The sequence below is a fragment of the Hibiscus syriacus genome, unplaced genomic scaffold, assembly GCF_006381635.1.
Source record: "Hibiscus syriacus cultivar Baekdansim isolate YM2019G1 unplaced genomic scaffold, ASM638163v2 tig00116962_pilon, whole genome shotgun sequence".
Classification (NCBI taxonomy): Eukaryota; Viridiplantae; Streptophyta; class Magnoliopsida; order Malvales; family Malvaceae; genus Hibiscus; species Hibiscus syriacus.
The window spans coordinates 5,837,110-5,859,144 of NW_024063488.1; the positions used below are offsets into that span (position 1 = coordinate 5,837,110).

Genomic DNA, 22,035 nt, shown 5'->3' on the forward strand with positions numbered 1-22,035 from the left:
AATGACAGGTGCAGCCTCTTCTCTTAAAATCTTTTAGAGAAGCATACCATATAGAAACACCGTCAACATATACTCTCTTACCCAAGCAATCCACAATAAATCTTGTCCTGCTATAATCTTTCTTATTAGTTGAATAATACATGCTTTATTTCACACCTCAAGATTCTTCATTTCAAGCCCTCGTTTAGAATTGGGGAACATATTTTACTCCTACTCTTGCTGCGGATACTTATCATCCTTTCAAAAGAATCTAGTATAAAGTTGATTTACCCTTTAAGTACTGATTCAGGCAAAATAAAATGTCTGCACCAGTACTTCTGCATTTGAAACATAACAGAAGATAATGAAAACAAAACAAAAATATCACATAGTAAAGAATCACCATCTCTGTTCTGCTACCAAAACCAACAGGTTTGACAGTTTTGTAGTCAAGCATGTCATTTTTTTCAGTTCTCACCACTTCATATACAAAAAACGAAACAAAACCAAGAAGATATAAATACATTAATTTTTCAATACCTAAGTAAAAGAAAGTAGGATTTTGCTCACTTGCATAGCCGATAAGTTTAGTGGCAACATGAATTTTGAAAACCAAATGGATGATCTATGTCTAGTCTTTGGCTTGCTGCTGAATCGCTATCACTCCCTTTTTATTGTTCACTTCTGCAGCTTTGGTGCTTTGTTGACGTGCAGCTGGTTTCTCAGCACCAGGGTAAGACAACCTCCTAGGCTTCATCTTCATGGTTTCCTTCTCATTGGAAATATGGGTTTTCGCTGATACGGATGGTTTCGGTTTTGGTGAATTCGAATTTTTACTAGCCTTGTTTATCTGTCTGCTCTGTGGTTTCTTAGGGATAATGGACTGAGTAGGGAGGCGGCTCTCCCATGGACGAACAGTAATCCAGCGTTCCACCCAGCTCCAACCCCAATTGGCTTTAGCAAGCTCGTAATTGCCAATCCCATTATAGTTAGAGCTGGGGGCCCTCCACTACAAATCATGTATATGCCGTGGTTAGTTATTGCTTAGACAACTTTCACCAAAATAACAAAACTTACAGCTTCAGAAAAGGGCATACTTGGTGAGAAAACGCATATGCCATAGTTCGCTCCCGTTTAACTGCTGCTTCTTCTCTATGATGTATTTTTGTGAGAATTTTCTCCATTGTGTCAGGACCACAAGACCATTCTACCTATCATCCATTTAAACTAGTATTAAAAGAGAGAGAACCGAATAAGCCAGTCTCGAACTGGCAGATTAAATGGAAGTAGAAAACAAAGATATCCTGAGGCTTTCATCACGTGGTAGGAGCAAAGTTTTAGATACTTTGGCAAATGGAACATTAAGAATTTTAAACTATAAAATGGAAAGGATAAAACAGATTGGTATGACATAACAAATGCTGCTTGAAGACAAGTCTAGAAGAACCAAAAGGACTCTGGACCAGGATGAGCCTACTTCAATTGTTCCACAAGCAGCTTGCATAAACAGAACCCAGAAGATCCATATCATGACATACCAAATCTTAACTATTCATACCATTAACGACTCAGGAGCATCAAATGAGCTTGCAATATACAGGAGTTGGAATCTCCATTTGATGAGTTGCTGATAATTGACAAAATACTACTAAGATACATACATGCAAAGAAGGCACAAAGAGATATGATGGGAAGAAAACCAGAAACTATTTAAACAACAAGAGAACTCAAGAAAATAGATTACTTGATCATTGCAGTCAATGCTCTAGGCCATCACAAATTTAAACCTTAATAATTTTCTTGTGATTACCATTTAGACTGGTTTGTTACAATTTAGAACAGCAAATTATAACAAAAGATTCGATCAGAAAATGAACAGGTGACTTGGGCTGAACAGAAACTACTGTTGATTCTATACCACATTATGCATGCCAAATGACCATTCCTACAGATTTCTAGGTGTCAACTTCTTATACTCAAATCCTCGCAAGCTTTTAATTTATACCCATCAATGATCATTAGGTGTAAAGCAGGATACTTAGGAAAATAAGGTGATGCTAATTGTCCACAACCTCTATGTCATGTAGTTTTGCCTCGAGCTTTAGTTGATTTGCTATTTTTTTCTGTCTGAGACGGCCTTCTGTTACCATACAGAGCCTGCGAGCCCTTATCTGGGCCTGTATGTTACTCCATGAGTGAAGATAATTTAATGTTGTTGTAGCTTGCTTTCTGACAGAAACATTTAGGGTTTGAGCCTGTAACCTTACGGTACCTTTCAATCTACGTAATTGTTTTCTAGCCTGCATCATGCAAAAAGAAATTATTAAACCATTCTACCAACTTAATGGCGAGCATATGATCTTACCTCCAAGTGGATTAAAAGGAGAAAGAGGAAAACCAAAACTACACTTGCATTGTCAACTTATAAACAAATTCGAAACAGGGGAGATAGTTGGGCACATGCTCTTGATATCAATTGATTATCACATACTACGTGCCTATATTGCTCCTATTTTAGAAATAATTTCACAAATTCATTTTGAAGAGACTAGAGAAGGTCACTTCACTAGTCACTCCAATTTGATGATCCAGTTAACAGTGAATGATGCAACATGCAGAATCTAGTTGCAGCTAGAGAATTGAAATACAAGACGGTTGAATCACCAAACGTAAATAAGGAAAATCAGGTGGAATCTGAAACTAGAATTTATGGGGAAGCAAAGAGAGAGAGTAAGAAGATTCTTATTAAAGTGATGCCATGACCAAAATATCTCTGCAGTGTGCAAACCATCTATTGTCAGGTTTTTGAAGCCCGATATAATCTTAAAAGAGGTCATACATGTATTTTTATAGTGTAATGTATCATCTAAAGAAGAATGCAAAACTTAACCTCATAAACAAAACAAATGCTATTGTCTAAAAATTGACAGTAATTACAATTGTAAAGGTTTCTTGTTTGCTCTGTGAGGAAACATCACTTAGACATGATCACCACCAATGCAAGCAAAGACATGCACATATAAAAGCTTTCACCTATTACGATCTTATTTATAGAACTTCCAAATCAACATACTGTATAGGCCCTGAATGCAGTTTGAATCCGTTTCGCTGCTAAATCTTCAATTGGCATGCCAAGAGTGTTGGGATTTTTGCTAATTAAACTCGTTCTAGAGGATGCCTTCCGCTGGTGTTTCTTCCATTTGAAGCCATTGGATTTAGTAGAAGCAGAAGGTTCCTGTCCCAAGTAGATGAGACCAATTACAAGGTTAAGGTCACCTCAATAAAGGGAACAAATGAAAGATAAATTGGAGGAGGCAAACGTTATCAAGAAAGATGTAATGAATAATTGGTAACGACACTTTCAGTTGTAAAAGCTTTAAAAAACCATTTTATGGGAAATACAATCTTCCAAAGGTTTAGATCATGGATAATTTAAACCCCAAGGATTCAAATTGCAAACTAATTATTTATCACTGGAATACAGAGAATTGCATTGCTTAGTTAAGGGTTGTTAAGTAACCTTTATGAATCTGGTATATATACCTTTACTTGCTTTGAGCCATCATCTTTCACTCTATTAATTATTGTCTTCAAGAAATTTCCAGAACCCATTGCTGATAGTAAGTATCTCTACCCAGTTTAGCATCAACCTGGCAGTATTTTCCAGAGCAAATATAATCAGAAACAACAACAGTAATAAATTGGAACACAAAAAATTCAGTTTCTTAAAAGAGCATGACCGAAAAGATTCAAAAAATTTTGAATTTTATGCTATGAACCTGATTTGATTTGAATTGGAACATTTATTCAAGGAAAATAACTAGCAGTTACTAAACAGAATCAGCAAGCTCTTTCACAAATGAACAACCAGGCAACAATCAAAGTCAACCCACCTACCACTAACAGACACAAGCTGAAATTGCAGCAGCTACATTAACTCCATAATATCATAAACCAAAGATTTGATTTTTAGACAATAAATTAGTTTCTAAATTGTAATCATCCAGATCCTAGGATTCCTCCCAATCATGGGGCATCCCGCATCCCCATATAACCATTTTTTCCACTGGTTAAGCAAACAAAACAAGAATCTATAAGAAACCAAACCAAAATACGAGTTAGCAAGAACATACCAAACAAAGCTGTCAAAAGAGGTACTTTTGGTTTTGGAGGAAGGGAGTGAAGTGAAGGTTTTGGGAGATAAAGGGCAATGTGGTGAACAAATATAGTACGAGTTGCAGTAAAGAAGAAGGAAAGCCTGAGATCAAAGAAAGGAATAATTAAAGGGTGGGTGTGGAATGTGCATTGTCATGGCCCATTTACCAGCTTTTTCCTCTCGTTTTATATTTCTTCTGTTTATTTTTGTTTTTTGTCTCACAAATAATCAAAAGCTGGTCCAATGGAAGAGAGAAAAATTAAGAGAAATCATATTAAAAATATGTTCTTTAATTCTCTCTCTCTCTCGTCAATCAAGGGCTCAACAACTGATGTGAATTATGAACTGGGGAAATTTGTCGTGTTGGTTGGTTTTATTATTATGATTTACTAAGAACATTCAACAAAAGGAGAGATGATGGAATATAAGAAAATTTAACTAACAATGACTTGTTTTTTTGGTGCAGAAAAAGGTGACCTATGTGAATCTATGATTCACTGATTTCTCCCCCCACAACATTTGTTTCTGCAGATTTTATTTTGTTGGGATAGTGAATGGAGTTGGGAACATTCTGGGTACGAGTTTACTTATGGTATAGCTGGGTCTTTGTGGAATGTTGACCGGATTGAATCGGACGTTCGGATGTTAAACTGTTAAGCAAACGTTCGTCAAGCTGACTTGGAAAATAACAAAAAAGTCCCAAACCGGAGACCTTCAACGCACATATATCAAGACTTGATCATTGAAACTGATAGTTCAATATTTTAGTCTGCACATGGAAAACAGTGTGAATAAAGTAATCAGTAATGGGTTAGATAAACAGCAGTCATTTACCTGCGGGCGGTTGAAGATTTTACATCTGAAAACAAAAATTCTTTTCATGCCCAAATAAATAAACATTTCAGTCTTTCGTTTCGCTTGATTGATCAGCTAACGCATTATTATAATGTTTTAGCCTCATAATATTATATTGTCGAAAACAAACACGGATTCCTAAACAATGTTAAGAGAGTGTTTTAAAGTCAAAAGGAAAGCGTGGCTACCTATCTTCAAAAGCTTCCACCTCTAAAAGTTTAGGAAAATTCCTACAATTCACATTAATGGCTCTTCTTGAGAAATTGACATATATATATATATATATATATGCATTTGTTAAGCTAAACAACACACCTCCCTCGGCTTCCATTGGAAGAGAGAAGTAAGCAACTATGGGTTCAGATGATGATGATAATAGAGGATTTGGTGTCAGCCGCAAGTTGATAGTCGCGGCAATAGCCTCTTTACTCGGAGTTGTGATTATCATAATCTTGCTCCATCTCTACACAAGGTATCTTCTGAGACGCCAAGAGAGGAGACGGCGAGCTGCCCTTAATCTCCCGAGGACTCGAATTGCAGCGTTTTATGAAACTTCCATCATGAATCCACCAAAGTCAGGGCTCGACCCTTTGGTTCTTGCGACTTTGCCGATGTTCACGTACAAGCTAACCACCAGTCAGGTTGATGACCATGACGAGTCCATGGAGTGTTCTGTTTGTTTGGGAACCATCACGGAAGAGTCCACAGTCAGGCTTTTACCAAATTGTAAGCACATGTTTCATGTGGAGTGTATAGATACGTGGTTGGGATCACATACAACGTGCCCCATATGTCGCACGGAGGCTGAACCGACGGTCCAGGCGGCAGAGGATAAAGAGTTGTGCAGCAGGGTTCAACCCACGGCTCCTACTTTAATGGAAAGCGCGTCCATTGGTGCTGCCCAAGAGGGAAAGGAAGGTGGAGCATCAGGGTCAGGGTCAGGGTCAAGGTCAAGATTTGGTTCCTTTAGAAGGATGCTTGGTGGGGAGAGATCGTCAACAAGGTTTCAAAGTTGTAGGGATGAAATAATTGGCACTCAAGATTTAGAGAGACAGTGACGAAAACTACTCTTTGAGAGTGATTCAATTCAAAGCTCATTTAGCTATTTTTCCCAGATAAATGAAGTGGTTGAATTATTTTTCTTTATAACATGCACTCCGGATCTTGCACTAATCTCCCTGATTAACATTAACTAGGCTAAATATTTATGTTTAATATTAAAATAATTACCTTTTCCTTCAAAAAATTTACTTTCCATAATTAATTAAATGCAAATATTCAACGTATTTTTTTGATAATGGTGAAGTAATTATCAATTAATAGGTTTAGTGTTATGAAGATTGTTTATGAATTACTTTATAGTTTCATAATTTGGAGGTCTCTTACGGAAGCTGCTCTCAACCTAGTGTTATGGATAGCCTACTATCTTACCTCCCCTTACCTCATACATATGGGAAAAAGGGACATCCATTTTTATAGTTATTTTTCGTATGTAAGATGTTACTTTTTATATAAGTAAAATGTTAATGTATTTTTGGTTAAATATATGTAACCAATATAAGTATAGAATAATTAATATACGTAACGAATAAGAAAACATGTCGGGACAAAAATTCTAAGGCCAAGCATACTATTTACGTTGATTCCCAATTAAGTGAAATTTAAATTTAATGAAGGATTTTAAATGTCACTTTAAATCTCATTTTATATATTTGTCTTATTTTAATTGATATTATTTTTTATTATTTTTTATTATTTTTCACTTATAAATTCAGAATAATTCTCTTTCATGGCTGTTATTTAGTCTTAACCTCAAGCTGTAAATTAATGAATGAATGTAGTCCTAAATTTAAAAATAGGGTAAATTATACCATTCTTTATTCTCTCTCATTTTATTCATTAAACTTTTAATTTTTTCAATTTGCTCACTAAACTTTGATATTACTCATGTTTTGGTTACCCCACCGTTAAATAATTAATAGCGTTATGACATGACACATGACATCAACACGACCTCGTGTTTAAAAAACTAAATTTCTACCAAAACGACGTCGTGTTGCATCTATATACTTGAAATTTCCTTCACTTATTTCGTTTTCCTTCTTTTTATTTCTTTCATTTTCTCTCAACATGGTAGAATTCTGACCACCGTTTGTCGTGGTCGACCACCACGCCGGCCACCGTCTGTCGTCGTTGACAATGGCCACTAAGCTCCAAAATTTTCCACTAAACTCGTTTTGTCCTCTTGAACGCAAACTGGTGTTCATTTAACCTAAAAATCCCTTAAACTTCATTGATCCAACGTTGAAAGATTCGATTTTTTTTAGATATTTGTCATTCATCGTTGACAGTCACACTCTTCCACCGACGACGGAGCTCATCGATGGCCTGGCATCATCGATTGACCCTCTCAAACAACTGAACATAAACTTTAAAGCCTTGGTTTACAGTAGCTTTTGCTACATAATATTCTCCATTGGTGTAAAGGAAATGATTCAAATTCAAGAGTAAAAGGTAGTTTCATAAATCAAATCCACGATAGCTTTTTTAAAGCTTCAACGCGAGCTAAAATGAGATATAGAATGACAGTGGGAGTTGGAGAGTGGGGGTGGGGGTAGAGTTGTAATTTGGGATTAGGGTTTAGGAATAAAATTTAAGAATTGTTATTTTATTTTTATTTAAATATATACATCATCATTATATATTAATAAAAAAGCCACATCATCTAACCGTTAAAAGAAAACGGTTGAGTGAGTAAAATAATTCGATATGTAAAGTTCAATCAACAAATTGGAAAAATTAAAAGTTTAGTGAGTAAAACAATGGAGAGAGTAAAATTCAGTGAGAAACGTTGTAATTTACCCTTAAAAATATTTATTTGTTGTCCACGTATGGGGTAAGTTTCGTGGGATATACAAGTGTACACTACAGCAAAAGTGGCTTGTTGCGGTGTTTTTTTTTACTTATAGCGGCGTTTTTAAGCGCCGCTAAAAACACATGCGACGTAAAGACAAACGCCGCTAAAAGCGCCGCTAAAAATAGTGTCGCTAAAGTTTGCGGCGTTTTTGGCGTTTTTTAACAAAAAAACGCCGCAATAGATGACAACATATAGCGGCGTTTTTTCAACAAACGCCGCAATAGGCTTTGATGTTTAGCGGCGTTTTCTTCTCAAACGCTGCAGTAGATGTTTATTTTTCCCGGCGTTTTTCCTACAAACGTCGCAGAAGATGTTGATATTTAGCGGCGTTTTCCTACAAACGCCGCAGAATATGTCTTGAGATTTAGCGGCATTTTCGTCGAAAACGTCGCAATATGTCTTGCGATTTCGCGGCGTTTTTATCATAAACGCCGCTAAATGTATGGTATATTGCAGCATTTTTTGTTACAAACGCCGCTAAATAACACAGAATTTAACAGTTCTAAAAATTATGCTTAATACCCCAAATATGTTTTTTCAACTTGTTCCATTATCCAACAAACAAAACAACAATAACATCAAATCCAATATAATAAATAAAAATTTTCATTAACGTAATATAAGTTAAGTTAAACACGGTTCAGTAACATTAACATAATGCTCATAACATAAATGAGGCTACGATGGTGGATTCTGAGGTTGCGTTTTTTGTATCATCAGCATCATATCATTGAGTCGTTTTTCAAATTCTTTACATCTCTGCTGATATATTACTTCTCTCTGTTCTGCCGCTGCCTCTCTCTGTGCTGCCTCTGCTTCCGCTGCTGCTCTAGCTGCTTCCGCTGCTGCTCTCTCTCCTTCCCTTGCTTCATTTTCCGCTTTCAAGTTAGCAATTTGTTGATCCATCTCAGCCAACTTTTCTTTTAAATGACCAACTTCTAATTGGGAAGATCGAGACTGTGATGACATGTACTGTGATGAACTGGATCCAAAATATTTGGTGGGAGTAACGAATGATCCTTGACAACGCACCCGACCATATCTTTCAGGACCCAAAACGTCATTAATAGTTTGGTTTTCAATGTCATCATCATTAACAATACCTTGACTCGAAGCAGTAGCATGATACTCTGCCCTTTTCTCCCTCAATTTTTCCTAATAATAAAGTGAATAATTAATTAAAATAAAAAATATCATGGTAAAAATATAAATAAAGTCAGGTAAATTTAAAACATCTACCCAATAAACGTACCATAATTTCTGCAGCGTCAGTAGTCATAGGAGTGCCATCCTTCTTCGTATGTGTCATGTCGAAGAGTTGGATTCGACCAACTTTAGAACCGGATGTATTTTCCTACAATGTACCATAATGTAATTACTATGAGTTAGTATGTACATGGAATACAAAAAAACTATTTCAATAATCTATAATACCTCCTCATGAGCTATACAAGCAAAGCTCTTCGATCCAGCTGTGTGCGTAAACTTTTGTTGTTGCCTGCTAGCAACACCAACATGCTCTAGGTCCTACAATGTCAAACAACCACTTATAATGATGATTTAAATTTTTTTACAAGTATTTATGAAAAATACATCATACATGTCCTTTTTGAGAACTCCAAAATCTGACTGCATCTTCCCATTGGTACCTGAGCATTCCTGGTGGGACTGTTTGCAACTTCTCTTCAAGGCTGAGATCATTCTTGAAGTATTTCTTCTTTAAGGAGCTATTGTGGTCCCTTCATCTCTTCCCTAATGCTTGCTTCACATAATCGTCAGAGACCTCTAAAACAAATTTCTCCTATACAACAAATAAGTGTGCACCGTAAGTATAAATTAGTATTGAATTTATATAGAGTATCTATTATAATGACATTATTACCTTAACAAAATCCAACGCTTGATTTTTGTTACTATTAGGCATTTTACGCCATGACTCATAATTGATCGGTAACAGATTCGCATTACGTCCAACTATGCCTAAGTAACCTGCTAGAAGACGTGATTCTGGGCCAATAGGTTGACCGGCATCGTTTCTTGAAACTTTGACACGATGCCCAGGAGGAAGTTGGTATAATTCCTTTAAAGTTGTACGTCCTCAAGTCTTGCACGTTCCAGCATTTTCAACTATATAAGAAATTATTAAATGTCAGTTTTGAAAATGAACAAAGTAGTAAATAAAGTTTCAAAGATTACCTTGAATTTCTACTTCTTCAACAGTTTCAGGAACTTCGAAAGACTCAGGTGCATTCGTTTCCTCGTTATTTCTTTCTTCATGGTCTTCAGAAGCTCGAACAACCCACAAATCAGATATTTTTCTCCTCGGCATTATATCTGCAATAAACAAACATGAGTAATAAAAAATGATTTAATTAATGAATACATTGAAAGACAACATGTTAAGGGTTATAACATTATAAATAAATAAATGAAGATATAAAATCGTACAACAGTCTTATGTAATGTCAGTTGTCATAAATATCTTCATCAACGTCCTCCCGAACTCATTGAAATTGTGTTGTATTACTGATAGTTTCATCTAAGTTTTGTGGTAGTAGAGGTAAACACTCTGATCTTGTTTCAATGTCATCTCTACTTCTATCCCCGATGTCTATCAAGTCTCTGGGAGTATTTCGAAGCACAACATACCAACCGTCATCCATTGGATCGTGACAATAAAATACTTGTTTCACTTGACAGAAACATTAAACTATCATATATTGTCCTTCAATTTATTATAAGATGTTAACTATACTCCTTCATGTAATTTTCAACATTCTAGGATCTAGTACTTTATATTAGTCTTAAACAACTAACTCGTGTCTCATTTCAAACGACGCCTATAATATATTTTTTCAATTGGTATAGATACCCCTATTTAAATAATGATATGCAAATCTTGAGTATCAATTTCACTCCTATATTTATCAAGGTTCACCTAGAGTACCAGAATGAGTCATTTTTATGATAGTCATGATACAACAAATATTAAAGATACACTATTCTGTTCAAAATCAATGAAGACATACTTATAACTTAAGTCTGTATATAGATATATATGAATTAAATTACCTTAATAATCTGGTTTTAAATGGTCTCGCTATGAATACCTACCTGCAGAATATAATAAAAAAGATATCACTTCTTCAGTGTTCTTGAAATGAAAAGAAAGAAATGACAACGATGAAATGGTGGTGGCACCAATTTTTAAGCCATACCATATAATTCGAAGATCATACTCTAGAAACCATATTCAAATTCCTATCATACTTGAATATCAAACACAGATACCATGTAATTAGAACATCATCCAATGTTATATTATTTGAATTAAACGTTTATATATTCTTCCATGTTAATGATTATTACAAAAGTTCAAGAAATGCAACCAGAAATACAACATATAAGAATTTCTTCAGATTACAGTAAAGTGAGAAACCGTTAAAGAATATAGATCAAACCAGAATATAAGGGGATTACAGTGACGGTATCGTCATTAATTATTAGCGATGATCACCGTTTTGTGCTGAACTAGCTACACCCCTGCAAAAACTAGTAGTCACCTTCGTTATATCAACTTATATTTGGGAACTTATATTTGGGAACTTATGAAGTGGAAGAGTGAAGTAACTATCGATAGACCTCAATTACCAGCCATAGATAATCAAATGACATCCAGCAAAAGCTATGGTTACATAGTCATCAAGAGAATTGAAACATTCTTTCTCATGCTTTGAATTTAATAATAATACCTCAAAAATATAATAAACATCCCTCCATACAATCGAGCCTAGGGTTATCCTTCTTATAAGACTAGACTTGCATAAAATGTTCTTATTAACAACATAACAAAAGAGGGGATGAAGGTGAAGTTTGTATTTAGTATTAAAATCTAATATAAGCAGAAAATATCTACTTCAAATATGGGGTGTTTCTCTTTCGAATGGGAAGGGAAAGGAAAAAAAGCTAGCTTTGAGCAATATACATGCACCTACTATTGTCACGAGTTCTTGAAAAAAAATACAACACTTTAAACTCGTAACGGAACACATTACAGACAAGCAAAAGAAATCAGTATATATAATCTTCCCTACAAAAATCAGAAACTAAATGTCAAAGTAACTTTCAATATAACTCATAACTATTTAAATGGAGTCTAAATTGATTCAAGCCAACAGAAAACAGCGGAAACAAAAGCGAAATTACTGATAAATGCAGTAATTAAATTAAAACAAGAAATAAAGTTGTAATAATTTTTTCTCATATATCAACAAATCACCTTATAAGAAATGAGAATCGCATGTACTGGAACATAAAGAAAAAGGGTATGAAGAGCGCCTAGGGTTTATCCACAGAAGAGCAGAGCTCGAACCGATGGGTTTTTCAAGATGAACTGAGCAAAGCGATATAAGCGAGGTATTGAGCCGGAATAAAAAACCGAGGGGTGACCGGTGGCGCGATGATGATGAGTGTTGGCGCAATGTTGGTCAGTAGAGGCTCGACGGTGGTGAGTTGTTCCGATTTGATGAAGACGCAGTGGCAATCGATAGAAAATCATGAATTAAAAAATAGGGATCGGGCAGAATTGGGGATATCTGATATAACGATTGACAATGGCGGCGTTTATTACAAAAACGCCCCTAAAACGCCAAACTTATACGACGTTTATTACAAAAACACCCCTAAAACACAAAACTATTGAGGCGTTTATTAAAAAACACCACTAAATGACAAAACTATTACGGCATTTTTCCTATAAATGCCACTAAATAACATGGATATAACGGCGTTTGGTCACAAACGCCACTAAAGTATAAGGATATTGCGGCGTTTTCTCAAAAACGCCACTAAAGTTTATTGCTATTTCGGCATTTTATCACAAACGCCACTAAATTAATCATATTTATGCGGCATTTATGCAAAAACTGCCGCTATAAACTAACCCTATTACGGCATTTTTACTAAAAAAATGCCGTTAAAATTTATTCTATAGCGGCGTTTTTTAATAAAATGCCGCAAAAATTTCATTTTGTGGCGTTTGGGTTGTAAACGCCGCTATATGAGAAAATACATTTGTAGCCTAATTTTTCCTAATTTTTTCCTTTATTTAAAAGAATCTCCTAAAAACATTAATCCTAATATCCATAAACTAATCAGAACCGCATATTCAAAAACAAGAAAAAAAAGTGAACATTTACATACAATCCAAAATTTAAAATAAAATAAAAATAGAGAGCAAATGTTTAATAAAAATACTAATCTACATAATAATCCTAGTCTACATATACTAAATTTACATTGATGTAGTAATTTTATGTAATTAACAACGATCATACATTTAATTTTGACAGAAGTTTTGCATAAAAATACTTAACAATAAAATACATTAAAATATAGAAACATTAAAGTTATGCATAAACAGTATTCACCATATTGTTCACTACAATTTAGTCTTCATTGCTCCTTCGTGGGGAAATGACGTAAGAAAGTTATTTTCTTTGTTTCACGACGCATCGTTAAGTTTTTCCCCCGTGAAAACTCTATATGGAGAAATTCTTCATCCATTTCACCAAATAAATCCCCTACCTCCGGTTCACCAAGAAGATTGCGTGCGCGCTTCAGTGCTTCACTTGAAACAGATAACGACCTTCCACCTACAGTATGAAACTTGATTGGAGGTGCCTTGGAACTGATTCAAACATTAAAAAAAAATTAAAATGCAAGATAGAAACGTTTACTTGGACTATCAGTAGAGCCAACGTCGTCATCATTGAAGATAGATAATGCTTTTGCAATTGAAGATTCTTTCAACGCCATTGAGTTACCAATTTCGGTTCTAATCATCGGGTATTTATCAACTCCTCTATCATCGTTCTCAATAAGCTTTGAACATCCTACATGCATGCGATCTATGAAATTTTGTAGTAGTTCAATGTAACAATATAGTGGCATAAAATTTCAGTGATTAATTATTACCTTCACTTAGGAGATCGGCCATGGAAGGGTATTTTGCAATAGGAGGGCCTTTCGGGTAATCAGCGACTTTCGACAGCAAGTTCGAACTGATTGCCTCCCAATGATAATTTGATCCATCGTCAGAGCAAAGACGCCACGTGGACATTCCGACTATATTTTCTCTTACTAAATGCAACACCTGCTCTTCGTATAGATATTCACGCTTTCAGAAGGTATTATTTTCCTATTAGAAAGCAATTATTTTTCTATTCGAAAGCAAAAAAACACTTCTCCCAAGCAGTAAACCAGTAAAACAATATGTATAGATATTTTTTTCCTATTTGAAAGCTATTATTTTTCTCCATTACGTTAGCTTTCTGGGTTTTCCCCATTTTTAGAATACCAACAAAAAATAAATGAAAAAGTTCAGTAGTGAGAGAAGGGATCAAACCGTGCAATCCTGAGATAATTGTTCGCTACTGATATGGCAAATTTGGTCGCTGGGATATACAGAAGACGACGTCGGATGGTGTAACACCCCCAACCCGTACCCGACCCGGATATGAGTCAGAGATACTACATTGACTTTAAAACACAACTCTTTAACAAATAATAGCAAAATATTTGAACTTATATTAAGAAAATACGATAATATACATATTGTAATATAAGTTTACCAAAATATTCAGAGCATACACAACTTAACTCTCTAATTATATGCCAACTGCCATTTACATAACAAAATGACCTACTGATTAAGTTGCTTCTGATCTGGTGGTTGCAGGAGTAATGCTGTCAAGCTGCTTCACCTGTCTCGTCTACTTTCTCGGATCCTACGTGTGAAACACTCACACGCTAAGTCATCGACTTAGTGAGGCAATGTACTAATAATAACAAGGCAATGTAATGAAAATGTCATAATCATATGAAATGAGATGCAAACATGTACTTAATCAATGTAGTCTACATCATCAATATCCATACCTGTAAGCGTATGACTTTAACATTCATGAATCTGTATTAATAAGTTTATTGGCCCATGATATCATATTGAGAACCTAAGGTATCTGAGTAATGTGAGGTTGTGCACTATGCTGTCACCACAGCTCGTATAAATGCACCGAAGTGCCGCGTAGAATTACACCGTAGTGCCATATAATAATATCCATAAGGACCACATAGAATTCCTTAAGAATCATATACATATGCTAGGGATCACATATGTGTCTCACCAGACTTCACACATGTTCCAAAGAATATATATATATCCCGAAGGACCGCATAGAATTTTATCCCGAAGGACCGCGTAGACCCTCTACCCTTGGCATGCCAACTATACCTATAGTTCTCATCTACATAACATGGGCTTTTACATTTCACGTAGTCTATATCGCGTAGACATGTAAATTCTTACCTTTTCACATAGCTCATAACTTTTCTTGCATATTCATGTCATATAATGCATTTTATATGAATTCATGTCATGTCTCATAATACAAAATATGCTCATGTGCCAAGATATAAAATCTAGACTTATCACAAGTCTAGAATGGAGTATATTTCTATAATTATGCTATGCATATGCACTCACCTATATTTCTTTGCCTTCTCTTCGATCGATCCTACTTGTAGATTGTTCCCGGACTCGTATAGGCTCGGTATCTACATAAACGTAATTTTCAAGATGATCATCAGATGTCTATGTCTTGAAATTAATCTTTAATAGCTTACAAATTTAAGGAATTAATAGTTTAGTCTTTCTTTCTTTTCTCTTTTTTTTACATGGGGGAATCGGTTCCCCCCCTGGGGGTATCGATTCTCCTCTAGCATTCTGGAAATTCATATTCGTTGAGGGGGTATCGATTCCCCTTGAATGGGTACCGATTCCCCTAGCCCAGAAATCCTATTTTGAGCTCGAAAATCATCTCATTTCAGCTCAAACATACCTATTTCACTCCCTTTAATACTCCTAGCTTTCATACACTTACTTAAACTAATTATTATCCATTCAATACCTCTAAAACTAAAAAAAACTAATCATCCATATAGAATTGAAGAATCTTACTCAAATTCCAACTTGTTCTAATTTCAATTCTATTACCTCATACTTCTTAATTAACTTATTGACAAGTCAAAAATCTTATTCAAACTTCAAAAACTCATCCATATCAAAATTTCATCTAAAAACTCATTTCCAAATCTATACCTAAAACACTTATCTTGTTGTCTTAATGTCATATAAGCTTTCCTTTAGCTTATATAACATCCAAACTTCCATTTCCAATCTAAAAATCAAAGAAACTACCAAAGTTCAGATTCTTACCTTAAACTTGGTCTTCACGTTTGGAAGAAGAGAAGAGTGAAGATAAGAAAGAAGGAAGAAGAGATGAGAGGATTCTGGAAACATTTGTTTCCTACTAATGCCCCACATGGGTTATAATATAACCCCTTAAAATTTTTAATTATTATTATATTTTCCTTGAAAATGACCATTGTGTCCTTAAATTCATTTCATATTTACTAACAATTATTTTTAACCTATATATATTTATTCTACTTTAATCACCAAATTCTGAATTTTTACAATTTAGTCACTAACCCGTTACTTAGGATATTACAAATCTCTCCCCCTTAAGAAAATTCGTCCTCGAATTTTCATTGCACGAACAAATGAGGGTATTGATGTCGCATATCTTCTTCACGCTCCCACGTTGCTTCTTTTACTTTGTAATTTCTCCACAACACTTTAACCAAAGGAATAGTCTTGTTCCTCAATTGCTTAACCTCCTGAGCTAAAATTTGAATCGGTTCTTCCTCATAAGTCATATCCGGTTGTACCTCGATCTCTTCTGGATTTACGATATGGGAGGGATCCGATCGATATCTTCGAAGCATTGAGACATGGAATACATTGTGAATCTTTTCCATTTCTGGTGGTAACGTCCATTGGTATGCTACGGGTCCCACCCTTTTTACAATCTCATACGGTCCAATAAACCGAGGACTTAATTTTCCTTTTCGACCAAATCTTAGCACCTTCTTCCATGGAGACACTTTTAAAAACACTTTATCTCCAACTTGAAATTCAATTTCTTTCCTTTTTAGATCTACATATGATTTTTGTCTGTCTGCTGCAGCTTTGAGATTACTCTGAATTATTTGGACCTTTTCTTCTACTTCCTGAATCAACTCAGGACCAAGCACTTCTTTATCTTTGAGCTCGTACCAGTTCAAAGGCGTACGACATTTCCTTCCGTAAAGAGCTTCATAGGGAGCCATTTTAATACTCGACTGATAGATATTGTTGTAAGCGAACTCTGCCAGCGGTAAATACTTTTCCCATGATCCTTTAAATTCCATTACGCATGCTCTCAACATATCTTCCAATATCTGAATAGTTCTCTCTGATTGCCCATCAGTCTGAGGATGAAAAGCCGTACTAAAGTTTAAACGAGTCCCCAACGCTCCATGCAAAGATTTCCAGAATCTAGAAGTGAATCGAGGGTCTCAATCAGAGACTATGGAAACAGGTACTCCATGCAATCTAATAACTTCTCTAATATACAGCTCTGCATACTTTTCCATAGAGAAATCCGTTCTAACCGGAAGGAAATGCGCTGACTTAGTTAATCGATCAACAATTACCCAGATTGATTCTCTTTTGTTCGGAGTCAAGGGTAACCCCGAAACAAAATCCATCGTAACATTTTCCCATTTCCATTGAGGAATGAAAAGCGGTTGCAATAATCCTGATGGAACTTGATGCTCGGCTTTGACTTGTTGACATATCAAACACTTAGACACAAAATCGGTGATGCTTCGTTTCATCCCTGACCACCAAAATCGATTCTTTAAATCCATATACATCTTGGTTCCACCCGGGTGCATCGTTAACGGACTGCAATGAGCCTCTGATAAAATTTCTTTCTTCAAGTCATCATTGTCGGGTATTACAATTCTTCCTTTACAATATAGATTTCCATCTGACTTAATCTCAAAGTTTTTAATCTCTTTGTTCTTTACTTGTTCAATTCTTTTCAAACACACTTCATCTTTACTTTGTAATTCTCCTATTTGTTCCAACCATGCTGGTTTAAGGGTTAATTCTGCACAAAGACCACCGTCTCCCGTTAAAGATAATCTTGCATCCATAGCTCGTAAGGCTGCAAACGTCTTTCTACTCAAAGCATCTGCTACCACATTAGCCTTTCTGGGATGATAGTCAATTATCACATCATAATCCTTTAAGAACTCTACCCATCTACGTTGCCTTAAATCCAATTCTTTTTGAGTCATCAGGTACTTCAAGCTCTTATGATCCGTATATAAGTAACAACGTTCCCCATAAAGATAATGACGCCAAATCCTGAGAGCGAATACTACAGCAGCCATTTCTAAATCATGAGTAGGGTAATTCCTTTCATGTGGTTTCAACTGTCTCGATGCATACGCTACCACCTTTCCTTCTTGCATTAATACACACCCCAACCCGTTATGGGATGCGTCACTGTATACTACAAAATTCTTACCAGATTCCGGTTGAACTAATATCAGAGTTTCCGTCAGAATTCTCTTTAAAGCTTCGAAACTTTCTTGACATTCCGAAGTCCAAACAAATGGTACGTTCTTTCTCATTAACTTTGTTAGAGGCAACACAATCATCGAAAAATTCTTAACGAATCTTCGATAGTAACCGGCAAGTCCAAGAAAACTCCGAACTTCAGACACATTCTTAGGAACTTCCCAATCCATTATAGCTTTAACCTTCTGAGGGTCTACTCTAATCCCAACTGTCGAGATCACATGCCCCAAGAAAATTACTTCCTTTAACCAGAACTCACATTTGGACAATTTGGCATACAACTTTTTATCTCTTAAAATTTGCAAGACGATCCTCAGATGTGTGCTATGCTCTTCATGGGATTTCGAGTACACCAGTATGTCATCAATAAAGACAACAACAAACTGGTCCAAGTAGGGCTGAAAAATCCTGTTCATAAGATCCATGAAAGCGGCAGGTGCATTCGTTACTCCAAATGGCATTACAATGAATTCATAATGACCATATCTCGTTCTAAAAGCGGTCTTCGGAATGTCTTTTTCCTGAATCTTCAATTGGTGATAACCGGAACGTAAGTCAATCTTCGAGAATACCGAAGCTCCTTTTAATTGATCAAACAAGTCATCAATACGTGGAAGGGGATACTTATTCTTGATTGTCACCTTATTGAGCTGTCGATAATCAATGCAAAGACGCATTGATCCATCCTTCTTTTTAACAAATAACACCGGAGCTCCCCAAGGCGATACACTTGGTCGGATAAATCCCTTCTCTAGCAACTCTTGTAATTGATTCTTTAACTCTTGCAATTCTTTTGGAGCCATTCTATAAGGTGCCATTGCAATTGGAGCAGTTCCTGGCATTACTTCAATTTGAAATTCTACCTCTCTATCCGGAGGTAATCCTGGCAATTCAGCAGGAAAAACATCAGGGAACTCTCGAACTATTGGAATCTCCTCTAACCTTTTCTCTTGAGCTCTTGAATCAATCACATTTGCAAGAAAACCCTGACATCCTTGTAGCAATAATTTCTTGGCAGACATCACTGATATTACATTTGCTAAAGGATTACACATTTCACTGATCACATTAACTTCTATTCCTTCTGGACTCTTCAGGGTTACCTTTTTCGATCTACAGTCGACATTCCCATAATAATGAAACAACCAATCCATTCCCAGAATCACTTCAAACTCGTCAAAGGGTAATTCCATCAGATTAGCAGGGAATTCAATTCCCTGAACCTTTATGGGACACCCCTTACAGACTTTGTCCACCTGAGTACTATGCCCTAACGGATTAGTTACTATCATCACATTACTCGTAGCTTCTATAGGAATCCTCAACTCCTTTACTAACTTACTTGTAATATAAGAATAATTAGAACCCGGATCAATCAGCACCAATACTAATTTATCATACAACTGAAAAGTACCTGCTATAATATCAGGGTCATCACGGTCTTCACTTGTCTTTAGATTGTATACCCGAGCAGTGGATCGAACTTCAGGTTGAGCAGAGAATTCAGACGGGTTCCTTCCTCTGCCTCTTCCTCGTCCTCTTTGTGAGGAAGAACCAACTCTTCCAGATGGTGCAGGCTCACCAACAATCAATGGACAATCCCGGATAAAATGTTCGGCGTCTCCGCATCGAAAACAAGTCCCAGCAGCCATACGACAAGCCCCATAATGGTTTTTCCCACAGTGTTGACACTGTCTCCCTTGACTCGGAGTAGATCTCCCAGTACCAGATTCCACTGACTGCGTTTGTCTAGGTCTTGCCTGACTTGCTCCCTTAGCAGACGATGCAACTGATTCTGATCTAGCTTGTGATCGAAATCCCAAGTCTCTTCCCCTTTTTGATGGTACTGAGCTAGAAGAAGTAGTCGTCCTCTTTGATGTCTGAACTCTTGATTCCCCAAATCTTTCATTCTGAGCCCTTTCAAGAGCTTTTGCACGATTAATCACCTCCTGGAACGAGGACAAGTTTAATACTATCAACAATTCCTTAAGTCTAGGGCGCAAGCCCTCCACGAACCATTCGCAAGCATCTTTTTCAGTAGGCACAGGCTCAGCTGCAAACCTGCTCAGCTTATTAAACTCACATTCGTACTCATATACAGAGCGGCTCATCTGCTTCAAATTCATAAACTACTGCTTCATTTGTCGGATAAACTGATCTCCAATATACTTGTTTTTAAATTCTTCTAAAAACAAAGACCAAGTCAACTGGTCAGTTGACATCCTAATGGTGACGTTCGTCCACCATATCCTCGCCTGACCTCTCAATAAAGACACAGCTCCATCTAATTTCTCCACTTCGGAACAGTGGAGACCATCTAACATGATTTTCAAATCATTCAACCAAAGATCCGCTGACACTAGACCTTCCTCAGCTTCTCCCTTAAATTCGGGAGTTCCTAAACCTCTCAACTCTTTTGCTACATTTATTCTTTGAGTTAGTGGAGCAGAAGGTTGAAGACGCGTCAGAATAGCATGTAACGTTCTGAAGAACGTATCTTGATCTTGCACATGCACTCCTTGAGATGCCTGTTCTTCACCTTGCCTGGCCAGGGCAGGTGAATTACTGCTTTCAGCATGCCTATCTTCTCCCGCTTCACTTCGGGAGCTATTATGTTCGGACATCTAATAAGAATAAGCACATTGTTCTATTAGCAAAACAGCATACTCATACTATACCAGATCAGAAGTTCTCATTATTTGTTGGCATGTATTCCATTTAAAGACTCTATAGACTCTGGTTCATGCCTAGAATCGGCTAAACCATAGCTCTGATACCATTAAATGTAACACCCCCAACCCGTACCCGACCCGAATATGAGTCAGAGATACTACATTGACTTTAAAACACAACTCTTTAACAAATAATAGCAAAATATTTGAACTTATATTAAGAAAATACGATAATATACATATTGTAATATAAGTTTACCAAAATATTCAGAGCATACACAACTTAACTCTTTAATTACATGCCAACTGCCATTTACATAACAAAATGACCTACTGATTAAGTTGCTTCTGATCTGGTGGTTGCAGGAGTAATGCTGTCAAGCTGCTTCACCTGTCTCGTCTACTTTCTTGAATCCTACGTGTGAAACACTCACACGCTAAGTCATCGACTTAGTGAGGCAATGTACTAATAATAACAAGGCAATGTAATGAAAATGTCATAATCATATGAAATGAGATGCAAACATGTACTTAATCAATGTAGTCTACATCATCAATATCCATACCTGTAAGCGTATGACTTTAACATTCATGAATCTGTATTAATAAGTTTATTGGCCCATGATATCATATTGAGAACCTAAGGTATCTGAGTAATGTGAGGTTGTGCACTATGCTGTCACCACAACTCGTATAAATGCACCGAAGTGCCATATAATAATGTCCATAAGGACCACATAGAATTCCTTAAGAATCATATACAAATGCTAGGGATCACATATGTGTCTCACCAGACTTCACACATGTTCCAAAGAATATATATATATCCCGAAGGACCGCGTAGAATTTTGTCCCGAAGGACCGCGTAGACCCTCTACCCTTGGCATGCCAACTATACCTATAGTTCTCATCTACATAA

At 36.2% G+C, this 22,035-nt stretch overlaps 2 protein-coding genes across 3 annotated transcripts; one reads left to right on the forward strand and one right to left on the reverse strand.

Annotated features, from left to right (window-relative positions):
* Positions 1–432: 432 nt before the first annotated feature.
* LOC120190324 (protein IQ-DOMAIN 1-like) lies at positions 433–4,493 on the reverse strand. Of its 2 annotated transcripts, none has more exons than XM_039193415.1 (6): positions 4,113–4,493; positions 3,523–3,629; positions 3,053–3,214; positions 2,052–2,279; positions 1,077–1,190; positions 433–988 (listed from the first exon to the last, which is right to left on the reverse strand). In XM_039193415.1, the coding sequence occupies exons 2-6, from the start codon at positions 3,589–3,591 to the stop codon at positions 611–613; spliced, it is 951 nt and encodes a 316-aa protein (XP_039049346.1). In that variant the 5' UTR covers positions 3,592–3,629; positions 4,113–4,493; the 3' UTR covers positions 433–610. The 2 variants fall into 2 exon arrangements, with proteins under 2 accessions (XP_039049346.1, XP_039049345.1); XM_039193414.1 differs by lacking the exon at positions 4,113–4,493 and adding an exon at positions 3,759–3,969.
* An 850-nt stretch (positions 4,494–5,343) lies between these two features.
* Positions 5,344–6,048, forward strand: LOC120190124 (E3 ubiquitin-protein ligase ATL41-like). Its single transcript, XM_039193253.1, has one exon. It carries the CDS (start codon positions 5,344–5,346, stop codon positions 6,046–6,048), a length of 705 nt encoding a protein of 234 aa, XP_039049184.1.
* Positions 6,049–22,035: the final 15,987 nt, after the last annotated feature.

Coding starts and splice junctions, on each gene's coding strand:
- LOC120190324 (XM_039193415.1), bottom strand. CDS start 3,591: ATGGGTTCTGGAAATTTCTTGAAGACAATAATTAATAGAGTGAAAGAT. Junction 2,280..3,052: donor CTGCATTCAGGGCCTATACA/GTATGTTGATTT, acceptor TGCATGATGCAG/GCTAGAAAACAATTACGTAG. Junction 989..1,076: donor CATATGCGTTTTCTCACCAA/GTATGCCCTTTT, acceptor CATGATTTGTAG/TGGAGGGCCCCCAGCTCTAA.
- LOC120190124 (XM_039193253.1), top strand. CDS start 5,344: ATGGGTTCAGATGATGATGATAATAGAGGATTTGGTGTCAGCCGCAAG.